This window comes from Cheilinus undulatus, linkage group 5, assembly GCF_018320785.1.
Source record: "Cheilinus undulatus linkage group 5, ASM1832078v1, whole genome shotgun sequence".
Classification (NCBI taxonomy): domain Eukaryota; kingdom Metazoa; phylum Chordata; class Actinopteri; order Labriformes; family Labridae; genus Cheilinus; species Cheilinus undulatus.
In genome coordinates, this window is record NC_054869.1 from 33,218,716 (window position 1) to 33,232,557 (window position 13,842).

At 38.3% G+C, this 13,842-nt stretch overlaps 1 protein-coding gene across 5 annotated transcripts in view; it reads right to left on the reverse strand.

The window, feature by feature from the left end:
* Nucleotides 1–526: 526 nt before the first annotated feature.
* Nucleotides 527–13,842, reverse strand: part of nsd3 (nuclear receptor binding SET domain protein 3) — a 42,054-nt gene continuing 28,738 nt past the window's right edge. For 4 of the 5 annotated variants that reach the window (XM_041787508.1, XM_041787510.1, XM_041787509.1 and 1 more), the window contains 9 exons: nt 13,293–13,495; nt 13,089–13,201; nt 12,862–13,008; nt 12,654–12,776; nt 9,085–9,201; nt 8,849–8,990; nt 8,635–8,741; nt 8,342–8,546; nt 527–6,529 (listed from right to left, as the gene is read on the reverse strand). In XM_041787508.1, the coding sequence (XP_041643442.1) occupies nt 6,264–6,529; nt 8,342–8,546; nt 8,635–8,741; nt 8,849–8,990; nt 9,085–9,201; nt 12,654–12,776; nt 12,862–13,008; nt 13,089–13,201; nt 13,293–13,495 (1,423 nt within the window). In that variant the 3' untranslated portion in view covers nt 527–6,263. The remainder of the gene's footprint in view (nt 6,530–8,341; nt 8,547–8,634; nt 8,742–8,848; nt 8,991–9,084; nt 9,202–12,653; nt 12,777–12,861; nt 13,009–13,088; nt 13,202–13,292; nt 13,496–13,842) is intronic. The other variant, XR_005991898.1, reaches the window with a different exon arrangement.

Sequence of the window (13,842 nt, forward strand, 5' to 3'; positions counted from 1 at the left end):
CTTTATGAACCGGATATGGATCTGTGATCACTTTATCCGACTTGCCTAGAGGATGCAAGAAGCCACGTCACGTTAAAGGTTGCCATCTAGAGGTCAAAACACGGATGTTTGAATGACTTTAATTGCCTTGCAATTATGATTCTGGTGCTATTTATAGGCCTAGTTTGCTGATATATATCATAGGTTTATTTTATCAAGGTTTCTTTATTTTTGTGACATTTATACATGTTTTGAATATGTGAATGTTTAGAGAATGAAAATACAATGGCCTTTTATCGAAAGTTATTTCTAACTTTTACCTTACCTTACTTTTACCTAAAGTTACTTATCTGGTTAAATCTGAAACTTTTTGCAGACTGTAATGTCACAGTCACTTACATGTAAGATGTTTTTCTTAACTAAGGTTTACTCAGCTTTCATCAGATAAGTCAAAATATGTTAATATTTTAAACTGTCTAAAGTTGGTTGGGTTAAAATAATAATCTTTAACTCAGAGAACCTTTCACTGAGACAGAGTACAGCTTTATTAAAGTCAAACTTCAGGCATGTCTGAACTCTTCAAACTCAACTTTAGAATGAAAAAAGGACAGAATCAATATTTCCAAATAAAAAGACAGTCATGTACAAAAAGAGTGTCGTCTCAACAGTCACACACATTTAGAAGCAGAATTGTACAGGCAAAAAGAGCACGCCACAGTAACATGATCCTATGCAAGTTCAATGCAAACTATTTACAGGTTTTTCAACAATATGCAGTATGCAGTAACACAGGTTGAACAGTAATCAACATGGTATTTTGTGTTCATCCACTTTTTCATTGAAGCAACACCAAGAGAGATAGATACGACCCCAGTTAGAGTTACTGTAAGTAAGTTTACTACAAGTAAAAAAGAGATGATGAGTGCTCACAGAGGTGAATTTCATTATTTATTTCAACACTATTTCTCCTTTGACAGCATGTCAACTTGAAAATGTAATGACAGTCGGCAACATTGCACAATAACCAAAAGACATCACAGTGAAAATGAAACATACTCTTATACAAACAGGGAGGTGGTGGTCCATCCTAAATTTAAGTGTATACAAAAAATATTGATCAGTAAATTCCTGGACAATTTTGAAAAAAAAAAAAAAAAACATCCTCAGACATTTTAATGGTCACTTAAATGAGAATGAACATGCTGTCTCATAAAGAAAACAAAGTGGGGAACTACAATACAAATTAACTAACTGAACATACACATCAGATAATTTCTTTTAAAGTGAAGCAATGATTCACACCGAGACATAAATCAGGCATACGTAACACTGCTGCTGACAAGGGCAGAAGAGGACAACTGGCACAAAATGATGCATGATCATGCGATCTGCAGGTGCAAACAAAGAAAATAAAGGCTGTTTTGCACAATTTCCGTGCAATATGGTGTTAAAAAAGATACAAAACAAACAAAACTGGCATGAAATCAGGCAGTTCAAGATCCTCCAACAATTCACACACAGAAGTGGAGAAACCAGCGTCTGATGTTGGAAGCATGTGCGTCAGCCACCTCAGTGAAAGAAAAAGGCTTTAAAACAAGAAAACATTTTCAGTCAGACATTTTTCGAGAAGCCACAAACATAGGAGTCAAAAGGTCCTGCAGACTAATGATCACATATGAAACCTTTGTAAAAACAAACAAAATAAAAAACATTAATAAATAAAAAAAAAAGGAAAGAAAATTCAAGTTTTGACATTCAGACCATTTGAGTACGCAAGTGACTTGTTAGTAAAAGTGCCAAAATGATGCACCTACAATGATACAAGTACTGAAAAAAAAGGCGAAACTCTTAGAGAAAAAATTTGTCTCTAGAATATGAAGTTTGGCAAATGTGGGAGCAGTTCACCAAGAATTTGTCATGTAATGGGGTATAAAAGACCCCAAAAGAAAGAAAGAAAGGAGCCTTTAAATGCAGAGAACATATTTCTATTTGAATCCTGTAACGTTTTTAGCACTTTAAGAGCAGGTTATGCATAAGTTAAGGGCACATAAAATCAACATTCTCCTCCACAAACATTAAACGTGTACTTTCCCCCTGTAACTTAGCTGTGTAAAAGGAAAAATGTACACTGTTTTAAAGTGTTATTTCCCAAATATTTGCATTTTCTTAGTTTTGGGTGGATTTTTTTAGTCATATGTTTCAGACACAAATTATTATTCCACATCAGCAGTTTCTCTTGGATGATCATTAGATTCTGTCAATTTCCTACAGAAGCCAGAAGGAGACAGACATCCATTCATGTTATCCAGTCTTCTAATGATAATGAGTAAATTTAAGTTGCTTTCAGGAAATTCTGACTTATTAAGTTTAACAGCACTGGTTATCCCAAGGAAAATAAAGTAAAATAAACTATAACTTTGCATTTCCTCTTAGGGCTAACTTTCTGCATTCAATGGCTCCTGTTCTTTTTTGACTTTTTGTGGGCTTTTAATCTTGATGATTAACACCTTTGTCACTTCATAATATCTTAAACTAAAGATAAACCACTTCAAAACAACAGTCCTGTCAAATATTCTACAATAAAATAAGTATTAGGGTTCACTGATGAGGAGGAGCAAGTTTGCACAAGACAGCAGTGTTTCTGTTATTTGACCTGCTCTTGCTGATATAAAGAGTGAAAAAGTAGTAGATAGCTTTGAAAAGTAATAGTCATAATTTAAATTAAAAACCATTTTCCTCCTGCAAAAATGGCTCATATATTTATTCAACATTAACAGAAAAATATATTGATATCGTTACCTTCTCAAAGCACCTGTGATGAGTTTTTTGCTGGTTATGAAACACATTTAAATGATTACTGATTCTTCTATAAGAGCTATAAAAGCAAACCAGGCAATCAGTGCAGAGACTTACTTCTTTAAAGTTAGGTTTAAAACCAGTCACCTTTAAAGAAGGGAAGGTAAGAACCAGCTTGCTGTAGCGACGACTTTTGAAACATTTCCTTTCTAAAGAGTTGAAGATAAGAGAAAAATAGAGGATTGGGTAAGCAAAGAGGTGCAGTTTTGTCCATAGGGGGCACCAAATCAAAAGTGTTTCACAGGCTTTAAAGGGAGTCCTTCACATTAGACATTTTGACTTTATAAGATTCACATTAATCTTTTATAAGGATGATATACAGCTAAACACTGTAGTTCTATACATTCAGAAATTTAAAAAAAAGAAAAGATTAATTAACAAATTCGCTGCCATTGCAGAGCAATGTTCTTCCAATGAAGTGTCAACCTTAAAACCATTTTAATTTAACCAGAGTGCAGTTTTAGTGAAAATGACAGTAAGGAAGAAGTTCCTGTAATGTAAATGGAGGTGAGTACAATCAGAGAGATGTAGGAAGAACAATGACATCACTACCCAGAGTGCTTTGTACAACAATGGCATGTGAAACTTTCTTTTTTAAATTTCTCAATGTGTACAAATATAGTGAGTTTCTTATACATCATACATTTAAAGTCCCTGTAAAGAAGTGGAATCCAATTTTGTGTCTTAACACACTAGATATGTTGGAATAAAGTTGCTGTCAACAGGTGAAAACACTGAGATCTGCGTGACTGAATTGTTGATTTAGACCGTTAGAACGTTGTTCACCTCTTTCCTGGCTTGGTTTTATTTAAGCGGGGCAAATATAGGAGCCCATGACATCACCAGCCTTGATGGGGAATAACCCTGAAAAACTAGAGATTTTTGTCATGGCTGAAATTTGGCCTAGCAGTTCGTAACACAGCGTCCTGTCATACAACAAACCAAAATAATATATGTATTTTAAATCTTTTTACAGGGACTTTAAAAGACACCAGTGTTTTTCCTAATAAGGCCAAATGTCTTCGTATGCAGGGTACCCTTTTAAAGGTAGGATATAAAACAGGACCGTTGCATTAGACTAGATTAATATTAGCTAGGTGTACTGAATAGACTAGCAGCTGAGGTAAAAGCCGGTGTATCTAAAAAGACCCTTAATAAATTGAAACATATGGAAATATTGGCACTGTTTCAGTCTGTAGCTTGACCTTTAGCATATACAATTATGGAAGGCAGTAAAAAATCAAAACAACAATCAGACAGTAATCTGACCAGGGTAGCTTTACAAGCAAAAGGCTGAGGCATAAATATTAATGGATTAATGTCCTCCTGTGATGAATATTTGAGTCCAGGGTTTTTTAAAAAAAGCACAAAAACTGCTCTGAACTGAAACTTTACATTCCTATATTGAACTGCTTCACACTGCCTTTAACACCGATTACAGTGAGTCACGATACAGGGTGATGAGCAGCGGCTGTCACCAAATGTGGAATCATCACACCAAATGTACAGAAACAAAAAACGGATGCAATGACTAGATACAGATATATATATTTATATGTCATGTAAAACTCCCCATGTTCTTTTAAATAGTCTATTTCACTTACACCGTTGTGGAGAGGGAGACAAATTACTGCACTGGTGTTTGAGAAAGAAATTGGTATAAAATGTGGTGCAATAAATAGAAAAAATTTGGATTTGACAGATGAGAGATTTAAAAACACTGTACAGAAGTTTGTATTTATACATTATACTGAACTGGACTGTTGTTATACCATTACGTCTTTATATAAAAGCCCAGCCTTGAGCATGTTCTTCAGGTGGAAAATGAAGACACTCCTTTCCAGGAGTCTTTGTGTTAAGCCAGGCTGGCAGTCTATCCTACGTGTGCCCGAAAAATAAAATAAAAAATAAAAAACACCCCAGCATTTAGGGCACTTTCCTCAAAAAAACACCCAACCACGCCCAGCAAAGTTTCTGACCTTGAGGAAAAAAGTTACAACACAGTTTAAATTCCGACGTTACTACAAGAAGAGGTATCCATTTTGAAACACTTGTCTTATGTTCTTTACATTTTTTGTAAATGTACGACCTAGCTAAGTTGTGTAGCGACAAGCTGTGTAAAAGTGCTTTTCAGAAAGTTTGGCAAAACAAAACCAAAAAAAGGAAAAAGAAAAAAAGAGCATGAAAGCGATCACAGTACTCAACGTAACTGAAAACAGACTGCATCTGAGCAGTAGTTTGTACAGAAAAAGTGAACTTACGGCTGATAAACAATACTTAAAGACAGCACCAGTGATCACAGCTGAGCTCCTCGTCTATGATACAAAAAACAAAAAATGCTCAGAGAAAATGTGAGAAAAAAACTTCACAGAGAGATGAAAATAAAAAAACGATCTGTTTCTTGTTTACAAAAGCATTTTCCTTCTTTCGGAACAACCAGACAGGCGGAGCCGCAGCCCTCCTGATCTTTAAGTACTTTACAATATTATGAGCCAATTATGTACACAATGGCGAGTGAGACTGGCAATATGAAAATCACAAGTACTTCTGTAATGTCATACCATTACACTATTTACCATTATATTTCACCTTAATATGACTATTTTCACAAGGAGGTCTGCGTAATGCTTAAACACCTAAACAAACAAACATAATACACCACTCACCGAGATGAAGTGAGAGAATCCGTCTGTAAACATTAACAAACATAGATACTGTATATAATTATATTCATCTATACCCATAAGTATATTAAACCATGTTGAAGGAAGATTGGAATGTAGTGTGGTCTTGAATAAATTGCACTAAACGATCATTTCCTCCCTCAAGAAGAGATAAATATGATGACAGACCACGTCAGGAGTGAAGATCTGCTGTGGAGGAGGTTGGCTTGTCTCTGTACAGCCATCGTGTTTGAGAGATGTCGACCACAGAATACAGCAGGTAAACACAGAGAGGAGCAGCGTGGTCGCGGTGTTGGCGACGGAGAGGTTCTGCCTCCCCCTTTTGTCCTCTTCGTCTTCTCTCCACCTCACTCGTTGAGTTCTTCAAAGTGCCGGTTAATGACAACGGGACAAGACTTAAAATTTCCACAGCTGTAAAAAATACAAAAGGAAACATGATGATGTGGATGTGTGGGCCTTCAGTGGAGCTGCAGAAAGCGTTAGTTGGGTTATGGCAAGAAGAGGAGGGAAAACAGTGCGCAATTCTCTGCCGACACTCCATTGCTCTGCTCTAACCAGCTGCAGCTCACCACAAACAGCACCGAGGTGTTCATCGTCTCCTCTCTGAACAGGGGCCATCACATTGGTAAAAAGCACTGTATTCCCTTTTTCTAGCGCACTGCTTCCGATCAGAGGGTGACTGGAGTTGAGGAGACCGACAGGAGTGCACTTCACAGGGAATGAGGTATTGTGGGAGCTGCAGCGTCACTCTCTGTCCGGCTTATCTTGCTCAGGCTCTTCTTTCACTCTGACAGGGCTCAGAGCCGAGCGGCGTCGCTGTGTTGAGCTGGACTCAGAGCCCAGGGGATTGTTGGGGTTGTGACTGGAGCAGCAGGGGCGGCCTTCCAGGGAGGAGGAGGTGAGCGCCCCCGCCTCGTGATCCTGGCAGAACGAGCGAGGGCAGAAGTCACAGAAGGACGAGGCCGAGGAGTCGCAGATGCTGCAGTCATGCCACGGACACTCCCAACGTCCTGCAGACACACAGAACAGGATGGAGAAAGGGTGGCTTGTTAAATCTTGTGAGATGATAAAAAGGATACAAGAATCAAATTACTTTTGAGTTTTTTTATGTCTCAGACATCCTTAGATAACAAAACATTTGGCCTTTTAGTTCTTTTTTCTTCACGGTTTTAAAATTGATGAGATTAAACAATAAACTGGTCAAATTTATCAGATAGGCAGAATACCCCCCCCCCCCAAAAAGTAAAGCTGGAAAACTTGGAGCTCCCCCTACTGACTGACTGCACTGTGACAACTGTGCATCACTCACTACAACTGCCATGTGGAAATACGACAACAATGCATTTTTGTCTGTGAAAACATTCTAGCTTTATTTTGAAGCTGTTATCTATGTACGTTATGCTCACATTGCTGAAGCTAGCTTAGCTACAAGATACAGAACTAGGGAGCTGACGTAACTAAAGATAAGCTCACAAAGCAGATACGTATCAACGTATGTGAAAGTTAGCTTTAGCTGTGTTTAATCAAGCTCACGTTGCTAAAGCTAACTCAGTTACACTGGCTTATGAATTAAGGTTAATTTTGTAGCTAGTGCAAGTATTTTAGCTTTAGCTTAAGCTAACGAAGCCAAAGCAAGCCACCATTCATGTAACTCCTTCTAAAACGGGCCTATACATGATTTAATCCCATATTAGACCTCTGACCTTTTCTGTTTATTTATGAAACATTGCTTCGTAAGCAATGTTCGCAATGTGGTTATTTCATGAATTTAAACTTTTAGACTTTGTTTAAGAATAAAGTTGAAAAAAAAAACACCTTGAACTGCAAATACGCTGTACCTGCAAAATAAGGCACCTCCTTCCTGAGATTTATGGCGTCTAAGATGAACGGTCTGTAAGAGTGGCCGTCAGAGATGTACAGTCCTCTCTAAAAATCATCTACTGTGCAGCCAGTTCTACACTGACATATCAAGGTATTGAAGCTTTTCAGGTATGAAATTTTCATTACAAAGGACAAAGGGCAGTCTGTGTGGAAAAGGTCTATCGGCCATACCCTGCCTCCTTAATGTTAAAAGATTGACATGGGGTAAACTTCATAACATTTAAACACACATAAAATCATTCTTTTCAAAACCTGGATTCTATTGTGTCAATTGTAAACATGCTGTTTTCTGTACAAGTGTTCTTTTTCCTGGAAATTTAAATTTAGGTAGTTATTTGATGCCAAAATGAGCAGACTGCCACAGAAATCTGTTCTGCTATATGCTGTACTGACCTGAGAAATCTGAGGTTTGGTCAGTAAGATTACTGTGTGTTTTGATTAACAGAAGTGGCAGAACATCAACTCCATGACCCTACCAGCCAGCTCTAATCTGTGCAGGTCTCTTAAATGGCTTTAAATGGTTTCACCGGCACAATATGTCAGCACCCATTGGGGGTGGGGGGGGTACTTTGACATTAGTTTTGACCAAAAGAAGTAGATAGGGACATGTAGTTCATATTTTATGCATCCAGTTGATGGTCAGCTTGGTTTAGTTGGTCAAAAATTGGGGGGGGGGGTACAGTGACTTATGACTCTTTTATGATGTGGTCATGGGCCAAAAATACAAAAAAAGCAATTAGAATAAAAAAAAAACCATTTTGTTCTTGTATTAATTTAAGGGGTGAAACTGCAGCTATTTTAAATTTAGTGCTGTGTTGTTGGTCTGTTGTTATACAAGTCAGCATGGGTGATCATAAAGGTATGTGATTATAAAAATGTTGCCATTATCCATCTTGAGAGTTCAATGGATTCATGTCCACACAAGCTCATTTTGGCATTACCATATGGAGGCTTGGTGAGGTTGAGACACAGCAGGTGATACGCCTTTGGACAGTCCTTCCTGTCACACATCACCAGCTCTCCTCCCTCTCCGCACCAGAAACAGAAGTATTCATGAGTGTGTTTGCCCTCCATGCGTAGCTTCCTCTTCTTGGGCTTCAGCTTTGCATTCCTCGCCTTCTCTTCTTTCTCCATCACCACAGCGCTCTGAAGGAAACATCAAACACAGGTTCCAAAGTTAGACTCAGTCCAAAGCTGGTTTCATGTTGATGGGAGGGGAAAAAAATGTCCTTACTGTTGGCTGAACCCCGAGGAATCCAGAGCAGTTGTCTGACCCACAGTGACAGGATGTTCTCCTGTTGCCCACACAGTGCAGGTTGTAATTGAACGTTAGCTCCGCATCTGCAGGAAGAAGAAAAAAATTAAGAGAAAAATGCGCACCAAGCTTTGATGCTTTTAGAATTAGGAATTTAAAGGTAAGTTGATGAGTTATCTTCATGTGAACTCACCAGCCTCAATATCACTAAGGGCGAAGATTCCGATGCGTACGTCTCCGTTTACCGTCCACTTCTGCGTTTCACAGTTTGGGCTGCAGCTGTGGTTTATAAACCGAGAGGAGTTTCCTTTTGGGCCGGCATCGATCACACGGTCCTAACAGAACAAAATTAAGTTAATGGGGTTAAAAAAAAAAGGTAATTGAAGATCTTTACTCTGAAAACATGTTTACTGGGGTCTTTGATGCTACCTTGGTGAGGGTGAGCATGTAAAAGTTGGTCACATGGTTTTCATGGGCACGTTTGATTCGCTGCTGGCATTCCTCCGAGTCTATCACCTCTCCAACATACTCCGTTATAAAGTCACCCTGAAGGAAACAACAAACATTAGGTTACGTAGAGTTAGGCATCATACAGGCAATGTATCACCATAAGATTGTAATAAATTCAAAATTTATAACTTCAATATGATTCTGGGAAAATTAGGTGTACAATACAATACAAGCCATTAGCGCTAAATATAGGGTAATTTATTGTTTTTTTGTCACAAAATCTGCAAGCAAACTCCTGCAAACCACCTAAATTGGAAAAGTATATTGGCAACATTATCAAAAACATCGGCCATGTTTTTGCCCAAATTAGACAGCGCTTTCTCTCTCACACACTCTCTCCCAGTTAAAAATATGGCAGAAGATCCATAGTTTTTACAAAGTTTCTGAAATAGAGATTGAATGTTTTTAAAACGTAAAGTACTTTTTCAGGTACTTGCAGTTACCTTTGTGAAAACACAAAAGGAGCTGGATAAACTCATAAAACCTACCCCTTTAGAAAAATGTCTTATTCTAATACAAAAGGGGAAGGAAAACAATAAGAAAATAATCTCTAAATTATATAATATATATTTTTGACTATGACCCTAAGCAGTTCTTCGGAGGTGAGGTGGAGATGGGAGGTGGAAACAAATATAACTTAATTGGAAGATGATTGGAAGGAAGTGTGTACTGAAGCGTATTTAGTTACAGACTCAAACACGTGGAGGGAATTTACATGGAAAATGATAATTAGATTTTTTAGGACTCCAGACTTGACTTCAAAAATGTTTCAGACACAATCCAGCTCCTATTGGAGAAACTGTGGAGCACACGTTGCTTAATCACACTCATATTTTGGACATGTCATAAACTCTTGTCTGTTTTTGAGGGAGATATTTGATGCATTAAAGGAAATTTTTCAACACGACATTCCCCAGGATCCTAGAATGGCACTGCTAGGGGTTACACCAGGGGGTCTGAATGGGAGATCCAAAAATACTTGTTAAACATACTATTTACAGCAGCCCTGAAGTGCATAACCATAAGATGGATGAAACCAGACCCACCCACTTATAATATATGGATACAAAAAGTCTGAGATATCTATCAAATGGAACAAATCACTTACCTATTAAGACTCCAAAAAGACATTTTTACCTCGCGTTGAAAACCTGTTATGGCTTTACTTCTACAGTAAAGATGCTCTTTATACCGATCCACTGTATGAGTCATGTGCTATTCTGCTTTACAGTCACTGTGCCATATTATCTTAAGATCAATGCTGCACCTTACACCTGGACTTTCTAGATTGTGATATGTGTTGAGGGGTTTCTTTTTTGACTAAAAGGGACTCTATTTTTCTTTATTGTTTAATTTTATGAGTGCACAAATTATATGTATGGTTATATGTATATGCTTTTGAGTAGGTGTGTATAATTACATATATACATATATTTTTGTTTGACTATTTCTTTAAATTCTGTATTTTCTTTGTTTACTCCATATGGAATAGATTAATGTGATGGGTACAATTGCTATACAGCTGGAAGAGAAGGAAATGTCTATATTGTACTGCTGTTGATTGAAAAATAAATAAAAAATAAGTTAAAAAACAAAAAAAAAATGTAGAGTACTGAAAAATCCTGCACCCTTATGTCCTGGAATGATTTACAATTGATGAGAAAATCAGAATCCATTAGCTATTTTTATATTTTTGTTGCTTGTTTGGCAATAATGCTGCAGAGAGCCTTGACCTCCTCATTGTATTGTTTATGTCTGGTCACTTTGGTGGTGATTGCCCATGCTGCATTGGCCAGAGTGTTTGATAAAGCAATGTAGGCCTACATCTTGCCCTGTCACTATAAAACACATAACTCATGATTGCTGTATCCGATGGGGGACAAAAAAAAAATTCCCACTACTTTTTTCTCTATATCTGGGCTTAGGCTAGTCATCTATTTAACAACTCTAGCTGTTCACTTCCTCAGTTTGAATAGCATAACGTTTTGCTGTTGGCTTTTAAAGTTGGCTATGGACTTACCGTACCTAGCTGAAATTCTGAAGTGATTACATTCCAGCTACAGCACTCAAGTAAACCAGTCAGCTGCTCCAGGATGGGCCTCAAAAAGGCTTAAATTGAGGGGAAATCCAGCCTTTGCAAAAGCTGACCCAAACCCACAGAACTGCTTCCCACTTCAAAAGATCTGCCCCCACTTTTGGATGCTTTACATCAGTGGTTCCCAACCTGGGATCCCCCCATCCCTAGGGGGTTGCGAAAGATTTCAGGGTCTTAGTTTTTTATATGAGAAGACGAGTCCTAGGAAAAGGTTGAGAACCACTTACACTTTACATCATTCTTGAAGAGCCACATTTTCTCTTTAGCCCCTCTTTTCAGATGAGATTTTTTCCGCAATAGATTTTACTATAATTATAATTATGTACTGTGTATATTTGTGGGTATACTACTCTACTTTGTAAAGCACTCTAGTCAAACTTGGTTGTTTAAGTGTGCTTTACATATAAAATTCAATCTGAGCAAAGGCTTAGTCTGTAGGGGCTTGGTTTGGGAACCGGTTCAAGTCCTGATATGGACCAAGTAAGGAAACTAGGACTTGTTGCTGAGTTGCACTTGAGCAAGACACAAAATCCCCAACTGCCCATGGTGCCAGTCCTTGTGTGGCCCCCTCACTCAGACAGCTCTCGATTAGTGCATGTCTAAAGGTTTTGTTTGTGCATTCAGGCCTGTATGTGTGAAGTGTATCTTGTATAATACTCTGAAAAGTAATAATTTCCCTCTAGATCAATAAAGTTAATAAAATCATATAACTTCTCGAAACAACAAAAGGGTTGGAGTACGCCACTTGTTCTTGGAATAAAATTCATGAAGTATGACAAGGTTTAGAAATGGAGGGAAAGGCTGCTTTAAGTGTTGCTGCATCTACTATGTGGAACAATTTTCAAATAACGGCTAGGCGTCTCTCATGTTCATACACTTTTAAGGAGGTAGAGTCTGCACAACTTGAGAAAGAGGATTTCAACATCAAAAAAGACGTGTAATTTTGAATGTGTGATATGAGTGTTTATGTATCTTTATTAGTTTGTTCTTATTTTTTCTGAATTTATTTGTATTGCTGCAGGGCAACCCTGAAAAAGGGGTATCCTGGGCCCACAATTTTTCTTTTTAAAGGATTTTTTTGCTTTTATTTGATAGGGCAGCTAAATAGAAATAGGAAATTTGGGGAAAGGGAGAGAGGTGGAAGGCATGCACCAAACAGGGAAGGATCTGGATGAGATCCTGCAACCTGTGCATTGACTACAGCCTCTGTATTTGGGTGCCAGCTCTACCAACTGAGCCAGACTGGTGCTCGGATCCGCCCTTCAAAAGTAATGGATTTTAAAAAGAACAAGAAAGAGAATAAAGGGCATGTTGACTAAACTACAGACTAAATAACAGTGACATGTTGATGCTGTTATGGCTTAAAGGAGTGTAAATCATGCTCAACACCTACCTTCCTGAGAGCCTGGTTGGTTTTGAGGCCCCATCCACGGCCGTCTGTCTTTATCACTTCTGTCTCTGCATACAGACGCTTGGAGAAACACTGATTCTCACAGCTGTCTCCTGCAGGACACACCTGAAAAATACAACAACATTAATGTCTAACCATCTTACTAGTTTTATTACAAACAATAAACAATAAGAGAAATAAGCACACAGACCTGCGGATGACACTCGTACTGTAGCATGCGGTTCAAACACTGGGAGTGGAGACTGCAAGGATGCTCATCTGAGGGTCTACAGTTGCATCGTGGGATTTCTGACAAGTCGGCTACGTGTACCTGGACTTTTCCCACTGGTTTGTTGGACTGATAAAGAAAAAGGCACAATTATAAGTCCAACAAGAATGGAGAGATTTTTACAAGAGATACTCGAACTGTTAAATTACCTTGATAAACTTGTAGGGTGGAGGTTTGCGTGAGTTGCGTTCCTGCTCTAAAGCCTCCCTGCTCTCCCTCTGGGCCTTGAGCTCCTGAAACCTTCGAGCTGCTTCTTCCAATGCTGAAAACACCAAAACAACACGTCAGACATTCATCCTTCTACCATGTTTACTACGACAGGTTTGTCCTTAAAGAAAAAGGGGATAAATTACCCTTTTTGAATGTTTTGTTGATGTTGATTTGACCCGTGACAAAGTTCTTATCGTTCTCCACGTAGGGGAAGACCCGGCCCTGGTTGATCCAGTAGTAGTCATGGGAGCCGAAGAAGAAGACAGGGAAGTCACCGATATCGTGGCGAAGGCTCTGGATGTTTGACGGCACCAAGCGGGGGTTACAGATCTCGGCAGGCCACCACCTGCAAGGAAACAGATCAGGGAAATTAAAGGAGAGAGAAGACAATCATACTCTAAAGCTTTATTAACCTTTAGTAGTGTGAGACAACACCACAGCTTTCATGCAATTACTTTTCATAAATTATTTATGTATATAATGTTTTCAAACAGTCTTCCTGACAAATCCTGAAAAGAGTTTCCATCTATTGAACTATGACCTATAAGATCTAGATGCATGGCTTATGTAAATGCTGTTCTGGGGTTGGTCTTATTCATCTCACTGACACAGTTCTATAAAAAACCATACTAACCGACCAAAATCTACAAGATTTATATGAAAATGCAAAGCTCAGTCAGTTTGTAGAAGGAA